General features: G+C 46.8%; 1 protein-coding gene across 2 annotated transcripts in view; it reads right to left on the minus strand.

Annotated features, from left to right (window-relative positions):
• Positions 1 to 8,096: 8,096 nt before the first annotated feature.
• LOC139762550 (uncharacterized) overlaps positions 8,097 to 22,349 on the minus strand; it is a 196,210-nt gene continuing 181,957 nt past the window's right edge. For both annotated transcript variants that reach the window (XM_071687573.1, XM_071687574.1), the window contains exons 2-6: positions 18,893 to 22,236; positions 16,717 to 16,788; positions 15,173 to 15,355; positions 13,534 to 13,704; positions 8,097 to 11,386 (exon numbers count right to left, since the gene is read on the minus strand). In XM_071687573.1, the coding sequence (XP_071543674.1) occupies positions 10,396 to 11,386; positions 13,534 to 13,704; positions 15,173 to 15,355; positions 16,717 to 16,788; positions 18,893 to 20,706 (3,231 nt within the window). In that variant the 5' untranslated portion in view covers positions 20,707 to 22,236 and the 3' untranslated portion in view covers positions 8,097 to 10,395. The remainder of the gene's footprint in view (positions 11,387 to 13,533; positions 13,705 to 15,172; positions 15,356 to 16,716; positions 16,789 to 18,892; positions 22,237 to 22,349) is intronic.

A 22,349-nucleotide genomic window follows, 5' to 3' on the forward strand; every position in this document is an offset into this window, starting at 1 on the left:
GTTACGTCAGATGCTGGAGCTTCCGTTCTGTATCTGTGTGGCTACGTCTGACACCACACCTGGCTCTCGCCTCACGCACTACCCCAGCCACTACGATGGTAGAGGACCATGATGACGGTATACAACATTAACGAACTCCCACATCTACTTTACATCACTACCCTCCCTCCCTCCTTTAATGTTTACTACCCTTCCCTACCACGTAATGCTTCCCTGCCTCCCTTCACATAACTACCCTTACTTTCTACCCTCCATAAGAAAGGCTCTTCCCTCCCACCTTTCACTTCCCACCCTTCCTCCATACGGACACTGACTTACACTACCATCACCTGACACAGTCTTCTTGAAAGATCCGTTATTAGGTTTAACCACCTGCCGAAGACAACTTATCTCTCTCTCTCTCTCTCTCTCTCTCTCTCTCTCCTTTTGTATATATCATTAGTGTTGCTCTTGTCATATCTACCAGTAACCCAGCCTACCAGCAACAAAACCTCTGCACATAGACTCACTCACAGTTTCATAACAGTAAAGGCACAATCGTAAAACAGTAGAAAACTGATTATATGTTTAGTCATTATAATTTCTTGTAGGTAAGTTCTGCATTCATCATCATTCATTAATTGGTAAGGTCATAATGAGGCTGACCTTTACAACAACAAGGACAATTAGCATGTTCACGATCATCACCACAACACTTGACCCTCCCAGTCATGATGTAGCCTCACCAACATGTTCTTCAATTTGTAAATAACATTTGTGTTTATGTCCCCCCCCCCACACACACACACACAACCTCCAAGTAACTGGTGATCACCAATCAAGGAACAGTTAGCACCAGTCCCCCACCCCCCCAGTGATCTTCATCAAGACGTTCAGTTGTTCACTGCGAGTCAATAATAACTTTTGGAGTGACGACGTCCATGTAACTTGGCTGATATTTAGCATCCAGTCCGTGTGAATCACCTCGTTACGGCTCGTTTTTTTCGTTTGAGTCACCGATGAGAGCAGATATGCGCCTCCCTGGATGTACACATACGCATGGTTGATTAATGAATCAAACACTGAACCATTAAGTTGCCTGTTATGGTGTACATACTGCTGGAGACGTGCTTGTGGTGGGGTCATCACATCAAAGCTCCGCTGGCCAAATATAGCCAACAAATTCCAGAACTTTACGTTCCAGATAGTTTTGCTGCCTCACGTGATTGGCTGAAGAAACTGGCCAGCAGAGCTGTGACTGGTGCAACTGATAACATTGTTTTTTCCTCTCCACCAATCAGGAACCTCGTCAGTCCTACACCAATGGTTGTCTTTCTTAATATTTTTCCCTAACATTTCGTAATTTTTTGGCTTTAGACTAAACGTCTGCAGTTGTGGTGTTGTTTTGTTTGAAGGAAATTTTATCCTGGAAGAGAAGTTGTCAAGTTGTCTTGTTCTTATTATTGTTTATCTGTTTTCCTGTATAGACTATGGCCTTGTTATTGTGCATCTGTTATTGTTATTCCAGAACCATATTGTTTAGGGATGTAACGTCTGGATGAAGGAAGAGAAGCAAAATTAGATGATAAGAAGATATAGTTAATTAAAGAATGTGAAGAACGGAGAAAAGAACTAGACTTGTTATGGAGAAGATTCCGTGGTAGAATGGCTTGTTAAAGGTAAACAGTAGTTAGAGATAATCAGGCAAAAAGGAAAGAGAATAGCTGAGGAACAACTAGTAAACAAGATTAAGGATAATCATATTATGTTTCCTAATTACTTGAGGGACGAGTTGAAGGGTAATGAGCAGATGTTTAGGAGGGGGTGGGTGGGGGGGGGGCAGAGGAAACAGAAATACGTAAAGTTATAAACAATAAATTTAGTGTTTACCAATGAGGACATACAGCTTGCTTGCATAGCAATGAGTCTTAGAGGGAATATCCTCGCTTGGACCCCATCTCTGTTCCTTGTTTTCATAGCTGAAAATATAACTTGGTGTTGAGGACGATCACACATGATAACATTGTGTTAAGGACGATCACACATGATAACTTGGAGGTAATTGCAAGTGGTGTGAGGACAGGGTTGCCAGGTGTAGTGGTGTGAGGACAGGGTTGCCAGGTGTAGTGGAAACGGAAATGATCAGTTGATTGATTAATCAAGTTAATTGTAAATATGTTTGTCAGGTTACTGCCTCTCGTGAGCTAGTGCCTCTCAACCCTCTTGTGGTCAAGTTGGTTGTTGAAATTAGTTAGTTTGAAGACAGCAGCTGGCGTGAGGAGAGTTACTCTCCCGATCCAGTAGTGTTCATGCAAGACCAGGACTCATGTTATAACCGCTGTGTTACTAACATGTAGGAAGCAGCCAGCCCCTCGTCATCTATTGATTTATGTTTGTAACTTCCCCGCTGGGCCCATGTACCCAGTGAGAGCTTGTGTCGTTTTCGAATCATTACGAACACTTGAGCAAGGTGTTAAAGATGCCTCGGATAGTGACGATAACTTGAGGCTGACGGTCTTAATGAGGCCGTCAGTTGGTAGGCCTGACGCCCACATAACCAAGACACCAGCATCATTATGTTCTGCTTCATTTTCTATTCATTTAACAGAATGAAACAATCTGCAGCCCACACAATGATCGGTTCAGAACTGTGACAGTTTTCATGATCACTTCAACTTTACTAAGATTTGATTATGTTCTTTTAGTTTCCTGGTTTACGTGAAAGATGTTTATGTTTGCGACTGAGATAATTGATGTCATAAGTTCAATATCTATCATGACATCATTAAGTTATCCATCAAGCTCATCATATACAGTTGTTAGCACTCTGGCTCAGGTCTTTCATAATAACTGTGTCTGCTGAGTCCTGCCTTTTCGCTATGTTCCCCTCTGCAGGGTGGAAACACTGTTGTCTCTATGCTTCTATTGTTCTATTGTCTTTCAGATCTTTCCAACAATTAGCACATGGTGGAGAAATTTAGTGTATATGCGTTCCACCCGACTCATAAGGATCTGAGCAGAGGCCTTTAGAGTCGAAGGTCTAGTGAAGATAAGGGTGCAGTGACGATGTTGATTTAGTGAAGGTAATGGGACAGTGAAGATGTGGGTTTAGTGAAGATAAGGGTGTAGCAAAGTTGTGGGTCTTGTGAAGATAAGGGTATGATTAAACCAAGTGGAAATAGATATTGACGTCCTCGTTGAGATGTGTATGGAACACAAGAAAGTAATGAAGGTAAAAGTATCTTGAAGACCATCAAGAGCATGATAAGGAGTAAGGTGTAGTGAACACGGGGAGGTAGTCAGATGAGGATGCAATACAAATGGCCCTTGACGTGACCAGTATGAGTCAGCACTAAGATCAAGAGTGTCGAGAGTGTACAGAAGATGAGTTTGGTGTTCCTCCCTCTACAGTGAACGTGATGGTGAGTGATAGTGCGAAGGGAGACGTACTATATTTGCTCACGAATCCTGGCGTCATTCGTATCATTTTCGTTCCTGAATACTTCCATATATTTTCTGATCATTAACGATACCAAAATGTCCACTTGCAACCCCGCGTTGTACATGAAGATTCCAGTAACAGTGGCATTGTTCTGTCAACTACTCTCTTGTGAAGGAAGGACTGTACAGCCATGTGTACAAGGATGGTATATAAATCATGCTCGAAAAAATTTCACGGTAAGCAAAGTCACATTCCTCTCTATTACTACACCTGACATCAAAGGTTCCAGACAGAAGAGCGTTTTTACACATTTTTGGGAGATTAAATCTGCAATCCTGGTGATCTTTGCCCCGTCCTTTGAGGCTACGGGTGTCACAGGACCATGAGGAGGAGGAAGGAGGGAAAGAGGAAGAAGCAAGGGGTGAGCTGGGGAAATAAGGGAGTAAGAAACAGCAACAGAGGAAGAGTAGGATGGTAGGGCGATGATGAGTGATGTTTGGTGAAAGGAGGAGGAGAGATCGTGATGTAGCAACAAGGAAGATGGTGAAGGAAGAGGAACAGATGAAGGCAAGGTTGGTTGACACCTAAGGAACAAGTAAGGAATGATAACAGTTAAGACATGACTCATATTGAAACAGTATTTACCTACCTACCTACCTCCTTTCTTCTCACCTACTCACTTACCGACCTATCATCCTACTTACCTACCTACTAACCTTCCTAATTACCTTCTTACTTATCTGTGAGAGAGAGAGAGAGAGAGAGAGAGAGAGAGAGAGAGAGAGAGAGAGAGAGAGAGAGAGAGAGAGAGAGAGAGAGAGAGCACCAATACCTAACACCTATATTGAAAATTCTAGGTCAGGTTATCCGGAGAGATGTGTCGAAGGCCTCAGAGGCAGGCATGCGCACCGTGACCAGCCCGACCTTCTGCAGGCAGAGCCGCGCCACCTCTGACCTTCCTTGACCCGTCCGTACACATACTATAAGGAATGACGTTTGATTTACGATTTCAAAGACATATCGAGAGTATGAATGTACATTCTGAATCATTTTTCAATACTGAGATAACGGAGACATGTCATTTTACACTGTGAATCTGATTTTTGTATCTGAAAAATATTTTAGCATCATTAGAGTGGAATGTAAAATTTTTAATACGTGCTGAGCAAAGGAAAATTAGGACACTGTGTGTGTCATTATTATTTTTGTGTTACGGGAGGAGAGTTTTACACCTATGTTGCCTCGTGTTCCGGGTATTTTGTGCACACAGACAGACAGACAGACAGACAGAGACACACACACACACACACACACACACACATCTAAGCCGTAAAGTGTGTGTGTGTGTGTGTGTGTGTGTGTGTGTGTGTGTGTGTGTGTGTGTAGACCAAGTGCAGACCGTAGGCTGTATACATAACATGCATTTTCTTCCTCGGGAAGACAATGTGGCTTGTATCTGGTGTCGTCTCGTCTTCCCAGAGTTACACAATAGCCCCCTTTGTGCTTCAGACCCTAGCTGAATGACACCACAGAATGGAAGACCTCCCCTCCCCCTCTCTCGCTCTCACAAGACAGTATATGTCTTTTGTTTCTTTGCCATCATAGTCGCCCACGTATCGCTGGACCTGATTCTTGAGACGGATGTGTTCTTGTGTTGGGACACCACGATGTGTAACTGTGTCTCTCAGTGTCAGGATGATCCTTCCCCATCTGATCTGTCTTGCCTCAGTGTCTGCTTAGATCACTGTCAGTATGATACGTGTATATTGACCCATATTGTCTGTAATGCCACAAGTTAGATCACTGTCAGTATGATACGTGTATATTGACCCATATTGTCTGTAATGCCACAAGTTAGATCAGTGTCAGTATAATACATATCTATTGACCAGTCAGGTCTGTCTTACCTTAGTGTCAAGCGAGGTCAATGTAAAGATGTTGAAAATGTTCTCATGACCAGGTTGAGATGTCTTATAGTCTCTTAGAGATAACTTTACTGTCATTCTAAGTCTCTTGCTATCTCTCCTACTGCTTTTCAGTCTCTCTGCACATCTCTCAATGAACAGTTAAGTCAGACTTGATCGAATCTGTCTTGAATCCCTGCAGACTTGTTATCACTTAAGGTCCTCAAAACTCACCTATATACTGAGTCTGTTCAAATCTTGGCCGGGATTCCAGACGTTACAACAGAAGCGTCGTCAGGTTACTCTGGTGTCGTACCTTACGTTGTGATGAATGTTGCCTTCTTATGTATTGCTCCTCTACTGTTTTTCTTGTTTTCCTTTGTGTCATATATATATATATATATATATATATATATATATATATATATATATATATATATATATATATATATATATATATATATATATATATATATATATATATATATATATGTATGTATACATATATATATATATATATATATATATATATATATATATATATATATATATATATATATATATATATATATATATATATATATATATATATATATTCTCTGGGATGTTGTCAGGAGTACTTGGGATATGTTGCGCACATCTGCACGTCCCCGACTCAGCTGATTTCCAGCTCACTACAGCTCCCCAGGAAGGTTAATAAGACAAACATAATCAGTCAAACTTTTCATTTACAATAAGGACGAATAATGTGTAGTAAAGGTATAGGAATAAGGGTCAATACGACACTTGGCACGGAGATGAAACAATCCAACAGTTGGGATATAGAAAACGGAAGATAAGATGATGACTAGAAATACGGCAGTAAATTCCTTATTAATCCATCTACAAGTAAGATGAACCAATCCGGACATCAGACTTTAAACCAACCGTAGTTAAACCTTTTATACATCTGATGTAAGATAACCTGGAATAAGTAAGATAACCCGAACATAAGGTATATCAACTTAACGAAACTTATGTTAAGCAATCTGATGAAGCGACAGATAAATTTAGTTTTATCTTATTCTGCTGTTGTACAGATATGTTGCTTTCCAACTGTTATCATGTACCTAATGTATTATCTTAAGGACGAGACGACAGATGTAACCCTGATTACTCTACTTTCACTAAGATTACTTGGAATGGCAAGTTCTTATTGGAAGTCGGCCATTATCATCGTGTTGCAATTTCTGTTATTCAGGTGAGTCTGTGGACCGTATCTCTAGCCAGGCCTGGGAAAGACCACAGTAACTCTTTCTAGAATAAGAAGGAAGACCACCAGTAACTCTTTCTAGAATAAGAAGTAAGAGGGTTCGTAAGATTCTCAAGTTAAGATAGTGTATGTGGGCGCCACCGTCATCATGGGGTAGGAGCGGGAGGAGGAAGACAAGGAGGCCGGTCAGGAAGACAACAGGACGAGGTCCGCCAGGCAGGGGAGGCTCGGGGAGAGTATGACAGATCCAGAGGACATTTGCTCTCGACTCTAACTGGCAGTGACGTATTAACACCTGGTTTAAATCTGAAACCTGGGAACTACCGTAGGGGTCCATACGGGTCCCCTTGACCCGCCCCAGGGGTCAGCAGCCCATAGGGAGGATATCTAACCTCCCCTTCATCCGGTCTGGGCTGACGCGTGACGCTAATCTCACGTTCCATACTTTTAACCCGCCATCTGGGGGGAGGGGGGTCGAGGCTGACCACTACACCATCTGGGGGGGCTAACCATTACACCACCTGAGGGCCTGCCCACTACACTATCTGGGGGCCTGACCACTACACCATCTGTGTGCCTGACTACTACACCATCTGGGGGCCTGACCACTACACTATCTGGGGGCCTGACCACTACACCATCTGGGTGCCTGACCACTACACCATCTGGGGGCCTGACCACTACACTATCTGGGGGGGGCCTGACCACTACACTATCGGGGGGGGGGCCTGACCACTACACTATCTGGGGGCCTGACCACTACACTATCTGGGGGGGGGCCTGACCACTACACTATCTGGGGGCCTGACCATTATGAACACTCTCATTGGCTTGACATACTGGGAAATCCTCGGGGTCGGGAGACATATAGAAACGCCCCCTGATTGGCCTTACCTTCAAATTTGCGTTCTGAGTGGCCTGTAACAACAACACTCTTTAAATGCCCCACTATAGAAATGCCGTCTGAGTGGCCACGCACGTAAGAACACCACATGATTAGAGTGATATAGAAAACCATCTGAATGGTACACTGGTAAAGAAAAACTCCGAGTGTTCCCAGTCATAAAATTACACTATGAGCGGCCGGGCTAACGCAAATATGAATAAGAATCTTTTGAATGGCCCGACCGGTCAAATAAACACCCACCGAGTGACCTGACTCTTGAATAAGCTCTCTGAGGGGCAAAGCTTTTAGAAAAAGCTCTCTGAGTGGACAAACTCGTAAACCTCTCTCTTAGTGGCCTCGCTCGTGTAAGCTCTCTGAGTGGCCTATGATCCAAAGTTTGGAAATATGGGCGAGCCGGGAATGGGGTCAAGTTATAAAAACACAAAATACATGATCGTTAGGATCATTATGATCAAGTCGAAGAGAAATGTTATCTGAGCCTTAAATACTCTCCAGTCTGCCATGCATCGCTGGAGTCTGAGGGTGATTGCCAGGTTGATATGTTGGGTCTGGTCAACTGGGAGAGATGTGATTGATATGTTGAAGTCTTATGGTTGGAGAGAGAGAGAGAGAGAGAGAGAGAGAGAGAGAGAGAGAGAGAGAGAGAGAGAGAGAGAGAGAGAGAGAGAGAGAGAGAGAGAGAGAGAGAGAGAGAGAGAGAGGACATTAAAGAATAAGTTTAAAAGAATAAGAATAAGATTTAAAGTGTGTGTGAGAGGCTAGGTGACAGACGTAAACAACATGACAGAAGGTGCGAACACGTGTCAGCCGTGGACATGACGCATGTTGCTGACAAGAGTGAGATAGGGGAGGTGGGTCCATCCATCATGCTGTAATAATAGGAAGTAAAAAAGATCTCATAAAATAGTTAGGCATTGTGATAGGTCTGCAGGAGTTGAGGCAAATGTGTACCGTGCAATATGATGAATCACGAAGCCAAGAAGTTCGTTTGAAAACTGAGATGAAGATTTTCGACATTTTTATTCTACATCACATAATCTTATTGCTTTTAGGTGGACACTGTATACTGCATCACTTACTGAAACTGTACCTCAGTGTATTTATCATTTACTGATACAGTAACTTGAGGTGCAAAGCTTGTATTATGTCTGCTAGCTCCTCTGGCAAGTGTATATACTGTGTTCGATGTGTATGGCTGATAGTTTAAAGTTAAAGTAGTTTAGATATAAATAAAGAACTTATAGCTAAGTAATCCTCTTAATTTGAAATAAAATTGTAAGGTAAGACATAAGTCATATTTGGTCACATAATTTGGAAACTTGAGGTGAAGGGAATTTGATTCTCTGTAAGTGGGTTACTGTGGCATGTTGGGAACTGAACCCACGTATGGTGGACGTGGAAACCACACACAGGGGATGCTGATCCCGTGTACCGGGGATGACGAAGCTACATACAGGAGAGGCAGGCCTAACCCACATATTAAGGCACAGGACAACTCCACCGGTGCCGTACACTTAGTCCACAAACCAATAAAGATGAACCTCATACCACGACAGTATACTGGAAGCACACCTGGAAAAATGAACCAGCATCCCAGTGCGTGGGTTCAGTTGCTCCAGTATGTGGGTTTAGTTGACATACTATGTGGGTTCAGTTGCCTAAGTATGTGGGTTGTATGTGGGTTGTATTTGCATTCACTTACGGCAGTGTGCGGGTGTTCACTTTCCTTTGTGGGTAAAGCTGGGCAACAAGAAGGAACCTCCTGTACAGTATCATGTCAAAACTGTTGAGGATATTGTTGTGTAACGATTACAGATGAATCAGTAAGTGCGACAATTGTATTAACTTGAATTCATTGGCACTGTGAGGACGAGTAAAGAGGAGTAGGGTGAGTGTTGGAAAGGATTGTCTACAGCAAATAGGGGGAGGAGGGGATGGTGGAGTGGGATGCATACAGAAAATGAGGAGATGTGAGGAACTATGGCCGAAATATTGATTGTGTTAAGACAGCAAAGTGTACACACACATTATGGCAGAGATCTTGATGTTACGTGATATAATGATATGTGCACTCAGAGGCCAGGTGACCTGGAGTTACTGTGCAGCTACTGGTCATAGGACCTGGATTTTCTGTACAACCGCTGGTCATATGACCTGGATGTTCTATACAGTTACCAGTCATATGACCTAGACGTTCTGTACAGCGGCTGCTCAGGTTACCCGGCTGTTGTGTAAGGTCACAGGTCAGGTAATCCGGATGATTTGTACCGACACTGCTCAAGCGACTTGAATGTTTTATACACTCTCAGGTCTGATGACCTGGATGTTCTGTTCAGCCACAGTTTAAGTGATAGAGTGAACCAACGTAAGAACTATTGAGCACAACTCGTGATTGTCTTTTAGGGAGAGGGACGCATAGGGCGAGGTGGAGCCGTCCTTGGGGAGACGGGAGGCCAGGGTGAGAGGTGGTTGGGCAGGATGAGAGGGGAGGCCTTGCGAGGGTTGGGAGATATGTCGAAGCAGATATGTCATGGAAGATCTCCTACGGACTAGCGTATAGCACCACGGGGCGAGAGACAGCCAGTGAGGGGAAGAACGACAGGAAAAAAGTCAGTTTAGATTTAAGAGGAAATCTAAATTCATCAACAACAACAACAAACAACAAGAGGAGTTGGCAATATAAAAAGTTTTTCTAAGCTTCCATAACAGCTAAATTCTCACTAAGCTTCCATAACAGCTATAGTCTCCCTAGGCTTCCATAACAGCAAAATTCTCCCTAAGCTTCCATAACAGCTATAGTCTCCCTAAGCTTCCATAACAGCTAAAGTTTCCCTAAGCTTTCATAACAGCTTGAAGATTCCCTAAGCTTCCATAAGAGGTAAACCGTCATGGGCATGGTGGTGAGGGAGCCTCACGAACCATGTTCGAGGAAGTCCTTATACTCAGTGGGGCTGTAGGTGGTCGGGGAGAAGGCCCCCTCACCCTCGTCCTCGTCGTCATAGTAGGCACTGTTCGTGTACTGCCCCTGGTAGAGGAGGCCTCCTCCCTCGTATCGGTTCTTCAGGATCGATCTGAGGGGCTCTGTCGCTCTCTGAGGCTCACCAGGGGTCACGTCCACCATAGAGTCGGCCGTGGTGCTAAGGGACCGACCTGACCTAACATCCATCATGGGGCTGGAGGGACCCAGACCCCGGCCTGACCTGACACACTCAGTACCGCCCAGCGCTCGACTCTTGACGGCCTCGATCATAGAGTCTGTGGTTCCCGTGGGTCGACCATGCAGAGCGTCACTTATAGGATCTGAGGGTCCTAGCGTCCTGCCCTTGATGATGGCATCGGTGCGTCCCAAAGCCCCGCCTGAGATGATGCCCAGGCTGGCCTTCCTCCGACCCAGGACGGCAGAGGGGGATACATCCAGCAGGGGCTCGGTCGCTGCCCTAGAGCGACGGCGAGGCAGGCCCACGTCCATGTCCAGGTAAGGCGACGGGGGTGACGGAGGTGTTGACCCGTCCGGGAATAAACCGACGCCTCCTCTTACGTCACGAGCTAAGCTGCTGGCGACATCACAACTCAAGCTGCCTGTGACATCACGAGTCAGGCTACCAGTACGGTTCAAACTGCCGGCGATGTCACGGCTTAAGCCATCTGTGATGTCACGGGTTAAGCTTCCTGTGCGGCTCAAGCTGCCAGTGATATCACGGCTTAAGCCGCCCGTCGTCAAGCTGCCGGTACGGCTTAAGCTATTTGTGATGTCCCTGCTTAAGCTGCCAGTGATGTCACGGGAGAAACCACTAGTGACGTCATGCGTTAAGCTACCGGTTCGACTCAACCTTCCGGAGATGTTACGGGTCAAGCTGGTGCCCACGTCACGACCCAGACCTTCAAGGTTGTCAGAGAACAATCTGGGAGAAGAAGAGAGAACGTGATCAGGACAGGTAATGATCTCACCACCAACAAATATGCAAACATCAAGCAAACACTACACTAAACATATCTTATACATAACAATACACCGTACATGACTCAGACAACACCAAAATTTCAAATGTTACTCTGTGTTGTGTTGTTGTTACACAGATATCTAACAAAGATATTCCCAGATAAGATAGTGCTTATATTCCCCCAAAAATACAAAAAATATCGGAAGACTACACAGTATCATGCTTGAGTGTGGTTGTATGGTAAATGATACAGAATTTACCACAAACATAAACAGTCCTGCAGTGACACTTCAGAAGGCGTAAGACGTTCATCTATGTCACAAACAACCAGGTAATAATTAGACCATGATATCTCATCTGGAAATATATAGATTTCTTTTTCATCCCGCCACCCTGCCACCCTGCCTCCCCGCCGCCCTGCCACCCTCAGGTGTTAGTTTATCCCCTAACCTCTGCGGTACGATCCTTGGGTGCGATTGTGTGACCCGCAGGGGTTAGGTCAGCAGCAACGTCATCGTACCCAAAGGTCGGCCTGTCGTGTTCAGGGAGGCAACGTTGTGGTCGATCACATGCCGACGTGCTCATGAACGTATAGTCTTGCTCAAGGGTGTACCGATGTGCTCTGCTCAAGGGCATACCGACGTGCTCAAGGACGTGTGGTCGTGCTCAAAGAATCAAAAGCTTGAGATACAACTAGATCATGGAGGGAATCCGTTTGTGAATCGTTTGGGAGATGGTACAACTCTGGAAAATACTGAATTATGGAGTAACTAAAGAAGGAAGGGTTCTCTGTGGTTCTCAGGAAAGAATAAGAACATCAATGTGGAGCATAACTGAGAAACATTGACTCGATATTCTGGGAACTGGAGGGGGAGGAAGGCAGCCTTGACTCACACAGTCAGGTGTCACATTCCCTTAGCCTCCGGAAATTGCTGGACTGGACTCGTAAAAGGGAAGAGTCATGCCAGAATGAGAGGTGCGAACCCAAGAAATTGTTAGAAATGGCGCACACGGTACCCCGCCTGGAGAAACACTGCGCCGTGTCTGCCCTATAATATTCAGGAGGAACCGATACCATTTGATGAGGCTAAGTAAAAATTGGAGGAACATTAACACATTTCTTTCTTGATATGATAAGTTTACTCTCTCGGTGTAGTCCCAGCCACTGTAGCTTCCATAACCTTCACCACTACACACGGTCACCACTACTCAAGCATGGTGGCTCACGTTGGGTCGGGTCGGAGGTCAACTTTAAACCGTACAGAAATTTAAGCGTTGAGGCGAACGAGTGGTCGGTTCTCAGGGGCACACGACCACAATAGGGCCAACGACAGTTTCAGTGACAACGGGACGACCGCTGACAGCAACAGTGACAACAGGGCGACCACTGAAAGTGTCATAACAACTGAACGACCATAGAGAGTGTCGGGATTAAGAGACTCAACAGAAACAAAAGACATGTCAAGTCTTTTTCATCTTAGTGCCAGGCGCCAGTCACGGACACTACGCGTCCCTCGTGATCAGGACTACAAACAATACGCCAGGTACCGACGCCATCAGCATGACACTCAAGGAGAGGATGAACAGGTGTGAGCTGGCTGCCTGGAACAGGACTCGATTTGGACCGGCTGATTTAAAGGCAGAAAGACCAACCACTACACCACGGTGGCTTATCAACTAACCATGAAACTAAAGATGTAGTTATCTATCTGGAAGACAAGTTTTAAAACAGATACGCTGCCACAGATCAAACTAAGAGACGGAGTTGAGCATAATGCTAATATGTTATTTCGCTCAGTTTGCTCATAAGACAACACGTAGGCAGGTAACCTGACCAGTGCCACCAAAACCTGTGTCAGCAGCAAGCAGTCATGACTCACTGTGGCACAGCACAGGACGAGGAAATATTGTACAACGGCAACATAGAAAAACAGATAGACGGAAAAACAGAAAGAAAGACGGATAGATGAGTAGATAGATAGACTGGAAACTATTTTTCACCATCTATGTTTCAGTGTTGGACGGAGATGATCCACTGGAGGGACGATTCGCCCAGTGTTGACCCTACACCTTGGTGGTAAGAGGCCACATACACGGCCGTAACCTACCTGGAGGCGGAGCCGCCCCTGTGGGCCGGGTCAGGAGAGTTCTTCATCCTGTAGAGGCGCCCCTGGAGGCTGCGGTACTCCTTCAGGTAGTTCTCCAGCTGGGCCGCGTGGTACTGGTATCGGTATGAGTCTGACAAGTCCCCCGTACCCTCCAAGGAACGGTACACACCCCTGCCAGACACAAACAGTGATAGCACGGTGCTGTGTGTTGGGAGAGTGAGAGTATGATGCTGTGTGCTGGGAGAATGAGAGTACAGTATTGTGCTGGCAGAGTGAGAGTACGGTAGTGTGCTGGGAGAATGAGAGTACAGTATTGTGCTGGGAGAGTGAGAGTACGGTAGTGTGCTGGGAGAATGAGAGTACAGTATTGTGCTGGGAGAGTGAGAGTATGGTAGTGTGCTGGGAGAGTGAGAGTACGGTAGCGTGCTGGGAGAGTGAGAGTACGGTAGTGTGCTGGGAGAGTGAGAGTACGGTAGTGTGCTGGGAGAGTGAGAGTACGGTAGTGTGCTGGGAGAGTGAGAGTACGGTAGTGGGGTGGGAGAGTGAGAGTACGGTAGTGTGCTGGGAGAGTGAGAGTGCGGTAGTGGGGTGGGAGAGTGAGAGTGCGGTAGTGTGCTGGGAGAGTGAGAGTACGGTAGTGGGGTGGGAGAGTGAGAGTACGGTAGTGGGGTGGGAGAGTGAGAGTACGGTAGTGTGCTGGGAGAGTGAGAGTGCGGTAGTGGGGTGGGAGAGTGAGAGTGCGGTAGTGTGCTGGGAGAGTGAGAGTACGGTAGTGGGGTGGGAGAGTGAGAGTGCGGTAGTGGGGTGGGAGAGTGAGAGTGCGGTAGTGTGCTGGGAGAGTGAGAGTATGGTAGTGTGCTGGGAGAGTGAGAGTGCGGTAGTGGTGCTGGGAGAGTGAGAGTACGGTAGTGTGCTGGGAGAGTGAGAGTACGGTAGTGTGCTGGGAGAGTGAGAGTGCGGTAGTGGGGTGGGAGAGTGAGAGTGCGGTAGTGGGGTGGGAGAGTGAGAGTGCGGTAGTGTGCTGGGAGAGTGAGAGTACGGTAGTGTGCTGGGAGAGTGAGAGTACGGTAGTGTGCTGGGAGAGTGAGAGTGCGGTAGTGGGGTGGGAGAGTGAGTGAGAGGGCTGTACATTGTGTGTTGGGTGAGTGAGACGATGGTGGACTGTGTGTTAGTAGATAGTGCAGTTCACTGTATGTTAGAGTTAGAGGACGGTACATATGTGTGGGTAGAGTTGTGGTCAGTGAGTGTAGCAAGGTACGAAGGAAGTGTGTGTGTGTGTGTGCGTGTGTGTGTGTGTGTGTGTGTGTGTGTGTGTGTGTGTGTGTGTGTGTGTGTGCGTGTGTGTGTGTGTGTGTGTGTGTGTGTGTGCGTGTGTGTGTGTGTGCGTGTGTATGTTTACATAAAGCAAAAAAAAAACCTAATGGTTGTCCCTCGTATACATTAACAAGCCGTCAGAGAAAAAGGTTAATTTGAACCTTTAATATGATACAACAATAAAGATGAAACTTTCAGATGTTTATTTTGCATTTTTGTCTTTATGTATCACATATTACTCCAGTTTTCTAGCTGCCATTGTCTCCGTTTGCATGTTTTCCCCTTGTCTCTCCCTCTCCCTCCTCTCTCCCTATTCCTCCATTACCTGTTAGCAGCCAGGAGTCTTCTGATCCTCCTGGCGTCGCCGGTGGTGGTGTGGGCAGGCCGGTGGTCGTCATGTGCCACCATGGGCGTGGAGGGCAGGGACGGGTACCTGGGAGCGCCACGGGCGTAGCTGAAGGCCCGCGCAGCAGCCTCACTCGTGGCCAGGTTGAGGGCACTGTAGCACCTACGGAGGTCAGACATGGTACATGTTCACCGGTGTCTCTGCTGGAGACCGGGGTAACAATGATGGGAAGTGAAGGTACGTCATGGTAACCCCGGAGGTCTGAGATGGAGGTAATGTTGATATGGAGGTCACAGGTGAAGGTTAAGTTAACATTTGAAGTGGATGAAACTTTAGTTCTGGAGGTTACAGGTGGAGGTAATGAGAAGTTAACATCTGAGAAGACAGAACCATCCAAGAAACATAATAATACGTTTGAGTTTCTTTTAAAATGATTATAAAAACAAGCTCTGACTAACAGAATCCGAAGGCTTCATAATGTTAAAATGATTGACTTTAGAAATGTTACTTGTTATTACGATGTAAAAAGAGTTATCTTCATTCGACAGACGAAACTTTTTGATTAAGGATTACCAGTCAGGGAGACTACGCACTCTACCAGTCAGGGAGGGTACACACTCTGCCAGTCAGGGAGACTACGCACTCTACCAGTCAGGGAGGGTACACATTCTATCTGTCAGGGAGGGTACACACTCTGCCAGTCAGGGAGGGTACACATTCTACCAATCAGGGAGGGTACACACTCTGCCAGTCAGGGAGGGTACACACTCTACCAGTCAGGGAGGGTACACACTCTACTAGTCAGGGAGGGTACACACTCTACCTGTCAGGGAGGGTACACACTCTACCAGTCAGGGAGGGTACACACTCTACCTGTCAGGGAGGGTACACACTTCACAAAAGATTGAGAGGATGTTATTCTAAGTCTGTGCCACCTGGCAGTGGTGTATGAGCCGAGTTAGCATCTCACATATTGTTGCTCATTATGAACCTCGGTCGGTCCTTTGGCTCTTTGTAGATGTATTGAAAAATGAAGCTCGACAACTGGGAAGAAGCGAGTGGAACGTGGCCTAAAATTTGAACTATCTTAGATATACCGGCTGTCGTCTGTACCCATCTGTGAGACAAGTCTGTCCCCACCTGTGACACGTCACAACGTTACACCAACTGTTCTCGGACGCAACCCTTTTAAATATGAGTCCATGAGAGAGAGGCACGGTGACATTGCTCTCCACCAGGTCACCTGCTCCGCGATGGTCACACGGATCACACTGTCTCCAACACAAAGACATAAACTCTCTTACAAGTGATATTTTCTTATATATATACAGGAGTACTAGGTGTCCACACACAGTAAACTGTAGACCTGACGAGCACTTTACCTATTATCAGAACTGCAGGTACAGCAGACTCCCTTGAAAGATGCAAATGCAGATAGCCAAGATAAGCAAATAAACAGAATATACGAGTTGGGTTCACACGGGGTGGACCTAACACTGAAGCAGCCCTCTACCTGGCCTCACCTTGCATTCAGAGCACTCGGGTCGTAAGACAGACGGTCATGTCTTCTGTCTTCGTACACAAGCGGACGGTGTCTGGAACAAGAACATTAGAATTAGATTCAAAGCATCGTTCCAGGCAGATGGTACAAAGAAGAACCCTCTACACTAACAACGCCAACATTCGTTAGTGGATGAACTCTCTCCCTCGACACCATTGTTTTCCAACATACTCATACCGGAGCAGATATCACCATACTCATCTGCATGACAACCTCCTCACCATACTTATCTGCATGACAACCTCCTCTCTATTACTTACCACCATGGTCATTACAGAGGGAGACTCACCAAACTCATCTTCACTATCTTCGAAAAATGCACTTTCATTTCACCCTCAACCAACGGATCTTTTCCACAACTTGTATACCACTGGCCTTTGACCTGATCCTTACAAATCAGGTCAAAGGCCACCTTCACTACATTCTCAACTTTACTACACCCGTAAAATCATTGGGCTGACCTTGAGTCATCTTCAGCACAGCCTCATATTTACTTCATCTTCTACATCGCTGGCCTCTAACCTAACCTTTGCGGGTCAGGTCAAACGTCGTGAAAGCATTTTGAAGATACGCATTAATTAACATTTACAAATAAGGTCAAATGCATCTTGACAATGTTTCAGGATGAACCTGCTGATTATTGGAGAGACTAATAATCATGAACAGAAATAATGAACTCTGCAAAATATGTGCGTCACTTCCTCTTTACAAAGGTGCCTTTAATTGATGAGGATCACCTGGTGCAGTTAGCACTCTGCTCGTGTCTATGATCTCATGAACCTTCATCTCTCTGATCAGGGCCACTGTACCGTGGGAGGGATTGTACCATGGGAGGGATTGTGCCGTGGGAGGGATTGTGCCGTGGGAAGGATTGTCCCGTGGGAAGGATTGTACCGTGGGAGGGATTGTCCCGTGGGAGGGATTGTACCGTGGGAGGGATTGTGCCGTGGGAGGGATTGTGCCGTGGGAGGGATTGTGCCGTGGGAGGGACTGTAGCGTCAACTTGCGCTGTGGTTGTAATTTAGTTCTAACCTTCTGGGGGTTGAGCAGCCCGGAGTGTGGCATGCTGGCTCTGACGTTTTCCATGACCATTGGTCTGTATGATAAAGTAATCAGGCGATGAATTGGATGAAGGTAATGAAGGTAATCAATGAGTCATATAGCAGGTCCTGACGCTTTTAATATTCATGTGGAGGTACATGTGGTGGTTGAGGTCCCTACCCTTCTTCACGAGGAAAATACTGAACCTGGTGTCGAGACACACAGGAGTCGAACCCGCGAATTCTCCTGGAAGATTCCTTTCAGGGCCAGATATCCACAGAAATGTAATAAGAGCTTCACTGGGAAAAACGAATGAGTGCAACAAGCGAATTGGGGCCATAATGATAGAGCTGGAGATCCGATACTTGTAGAGAAGGTTCATATTAAGTGAAGTGTACGAAGCAAAACCTCTCACGTAACGAATAACTGATAGAAGTGTGGGATTGATCCGGGTATGTTTCGTGTGTTGAGGAGGAGTGGATCAAACGCAGCGCAGAAGCGCCCCCTCAGTCGAGTGGTGTACGCTTTCAACGTGGTTCCCGACTGAGCCGCGGGAACGGACGGACGGATGAGCTGGGCACAGCGCACTCAGCAACACACTCTGGAAGATTACGACCCGGACGGAATACTGGATATCGGAACACTGGCAGAAAAAGAAAATGGAATGCCTGACATTATGAGAGATCAGTGACTTGATATTTGTGTCTCTCTCTGGAGAGAAAATGTTTTGATTTCTTACCTCAATCTTTCCAATAATCAACAGATTTCATCCGAAACATAGTGAAGATGAGTTTGACCTGACCCATAGTGAGTATTATAGTGAGCGAGAGTGAGGAAGAGACATTGCACTCGTTGGCATATGTTGGCGTTTGTTAGTTAACCTATGATTCCTGTTGTGTGTAGTTAACCTATGATTCCTGTTGTGTGTAGTTAACCTATGATTCCTGCTGTGTGTAGTTAACCTATGATTCCTGCTGTGTGTAGTTAACCTATGATTCCTGTTGTGTGTAGTTAGAGGGAAGAAAAAAGTTAGATCCTGGAAGGCTTGGAGAACTCCTACCTGAGAGGCTGCACACGTGATCAGCTTCTGTACTCACTTTCTGGCGACGCTGTTGAACTCTAGTGACTGGAAGCCCTGGTGGTCAAGCCGGCGGGAGTATGGCAGCCCGAGGATGTCGCTCAGCTGGCCGCTACTCACCACGGACACCGTAGACCCCGTAGGGCTACACTCCCGCCGAAGGATGTCCGTTTCGAACTCCAAGTTCTTGAGACTTTCTTTGTCCCCGAGTTCACTGCGCCTCCTGGACACCTCCGTCGGAGGAAGCTCGACGTATGATGTTACGGTCGGCGACACTTGGTGACTTCTCAGGTCGTCGATGATGTCGTCTCGGTATTTCTCCAAGATGGAATCGTCGTATATGCCGTTCTCCAAGAAACTGGCATGAGGATATCCGCCATTAACGACCTCTCGTGACCTCCAGGGCTGGTCCTTCTGCAGCGGATGAAGTGGCGCCACCTCTGATTCCCCTGAGGGAATGACGTGGTACTCAGAAGGTTTCCGCTGCGTGGTGACGACGGGTTTAGGGGTCTTAGCCGCACACGTAGCCTGGACGACCCTCCCTTCACGGTCCTCTTCCTGTCTGCGGAATCTTCGAACTCTCTGTCGACGGTGGATGATGCAGCTCACCAGCAGCAGGACCGTGACCAGGAAGCCCAGACCACTCAGGAGGCCGCCGGTCATGTATGCCCGGTCAAAGGATACGAGACGCACCTCTGTGATGTCATTGGACACCTGCAGCGTCAGGTTGGACTCGCTGCGTCCTGCTTTGTTCTCTGCTATGCACGCGTAGGCACCTTGGTCCTTCATGGCAGTTTTTATTATAGTGAGGTTAGAGACAAGCATAGTTTTATTGGATGTGATCAGGTCCAGCACGTGGTAGCGCCACGCGTCACTCGTGTCCTCAAGAGGCTGGTCACCGAAGAGCCAAGTGACGGAGGCTTCTGTGTCTGTTTCCACGCGGCACACAAGAGATACATTCTCCCCGCGGGTGGAGAGTACCCTCTGAGCGACGGCTGTGACCTCTGGCACACACACGAATTCATCCAAGCCTAAAGTTTGCCAGCTACGGTTACTGAGACGTCTAGGGCGACTGCAGTTGGGTGGGACGACACCGGCGATGTTGTGGTCCAGCATCCACTGGCGGAGTGGCCGAAGACGACAGTCACAGTTCCAAGGATTGTCATTAAGGTTGAGGCCATGAAGAGCCTTCAGAGGCACCAGCAGCTCATGGAGTAAATGAACCAGCATGTTGCTAGATAACTTCAAGATTTCCAAGGTAGAGAGACAGCGAAAAGCTTTTGGGTCAACACTGTGGATCCGGTTGCCTGACAGATCCAGATGCACGAGGTCTGGTGTGGGAGCGAAAGCATCAGCGGGGATGTTGGTGAGAGCGTTGTTGGCAAGACGCAGCTCCCGGAGGCCAGAGATGTCGATAAGGGCGGCTGTGGGCACAGAGCGCAGCAGGTTGTGGCTCAGGTCCAGCTCCACCAGGTTGGCCAGCATGTTGAAGGCGCCACGGTCCATGTGCTTGAGGTTGCAGTGGTTGAGCCACAGCTTCTGTAGGTTGACCAGACCTGTGTCGACGAAGGCGTCGCGAGGCAGGATCTGCAGGTTGTTATGCTTCAGGTCCAGCACCTGAGTGGACGGGTCGAGCTGGCGCGGAATATCGATGAACTCGGCGCCTATGCAGGACACTGTTTCTTTCCCGTCTTTCCACTTACACTCACACACTTTGGGGCACTCACCGCCCACGCCACACACTACCCACGCCCACAAAAACGCCCACACCAGAATCTTTCGTGTCTCCCCAGACTGCCGTAGTCCGCTATAAGATTGGAGTGTCCTCATCATATGGAGGGCCACGAGTCACCATCCTAGAAGACATCCACACTTGGGCCTCGACGTGCACAGAGAACTAGGCGAGTGTCAGGCTGATCAGGAGTGACGTCACTGTCAACCGCTTCACTACAACTAGCTTACCAGTCATCACTGTCTCCATCCCGGTGGCAGGTCATCTGAAATCTGTATGTTTGATGGGACAACGCAGAGCTAGATTTGGCGCCATCTGTCTGTACTTTATCTTTCTCAGACTGCTGTGCAAAACTGTGTATCTATCATAATCTATCTTATCAACGGTTTCTGGATGTCTTTTAGCGTTTATGAATTTCTTTATGTTTGGCTTTATTTCCCTGAGTTTATCTCTGTTGGTTGATATCCTCCTTAAAGGCTGGTACAGACTTCCTGTGTGGTGTGACCTTGGAGGTCAGTCGGACCAGACGAGACCCGCGCCTCCGCTCCTCCTGTCGCACCCACACCTCAGATGACCTGACTCACAGTTACTAGCCATCATTATACCCGGTTGTCTTGGTGGCCCCTGGCACTCTGGTGTAAGTGATAGCCCGAATGTGGCACTGCCGAGATGAGAGTGGCACTGTTAGAAGGTGGACTGAATTTTGCACCTCAAAATTGAGAGTGGTGCTCGCGGTAAGTGTGGGAGGATGGAACTGCTAGACTAGAGCAGATTTAGGACAACCTCTCGTGTGTTGTGATGTGAGAGGTGATTAAATCCGACACACTTAAAATTCGCAAAAAGGTGGAGGTTCACCCAATTTGTGAAGGTAATTAATGATGACACGTGGGTTTTATTGGCTCCGGCAGCTGACACTGAGGGTTATGGATGGCATTCACCGTACAAGTTGGCAAGGCACACATCTGCCGCTGGCGAGACACTGGTAAACCCGGGTAGTCCTGGCACGAGTCTCCGCCTCACAAGAACCACACACACACATCAGTCCGCGGGACACCATCAAGACCTGGCCAACTTGGCCAACTTCCCAGATCAGAAAGTAAACAAATCACTGATACACTTCAGCAGGCAACACTTACGGCCGTCATAGCTCAGCGAAGTTGGCACTGTCGACTCAGAGTTAGCACCGCTGGTTTGAAGGAGGTACCGCTGCCCCCAAACAAAGACTCAGAACCTCTCGTCTTTCAAGATCTTCCCTCCTTTCTGACTCACACTGAGCACGACTCGTTTTGATGAGCTGTTTCCCCCACGGATGTACACTGTTCTCCTGCGGACGAACACATCATTCATCCCTTAAGACATAATGTTGATAGCAAACTAGGAATGAAATTTGAGATAGAGAGAAGTGTTCGTGTTTCATCTATGTTTATTACGTTGTAGCAACTTAGGTATTTTCACTGTAAATCACAAGTGGGTAACCTTATTGCCACTGGAAGACGCCCGTCAGTAAGTGTTTCACAAACGAAAAAATTTTCTCTCTTATCTTCGCCCGTGTAATTTTCTCACTTATCTTCGTCCGTTAACACTGTCTCTTTTTTGTGCTATTCATTCCATTCTGTCTCTCTTACGTTATCCTGGAAGATGATAACATGAGGGATTAAATTGTACAAGAAGAAATCTGTTTGGAAAGAATTTGAATCACAAGGAAATAGTTTTCCCCCAGAGGCGGAACCATTCCTGGGGTACA

This window comes from Panulirus ornatus, chromosome 43, assembly GCF_036320965.1.
Source record: "Panulirus ornatus isolate Po-2019 chromosome 43, ASM3632096v1, whole genome shotgun sequence".
In the NCBI taxonomy this organism is placed as follows: domain Eukaryota; kingdom Metazoa; phylum Arthropoda; class Malacostraca; order Decapoda; family Palinuridae; genus Panulirus; species Panulirus ornatus.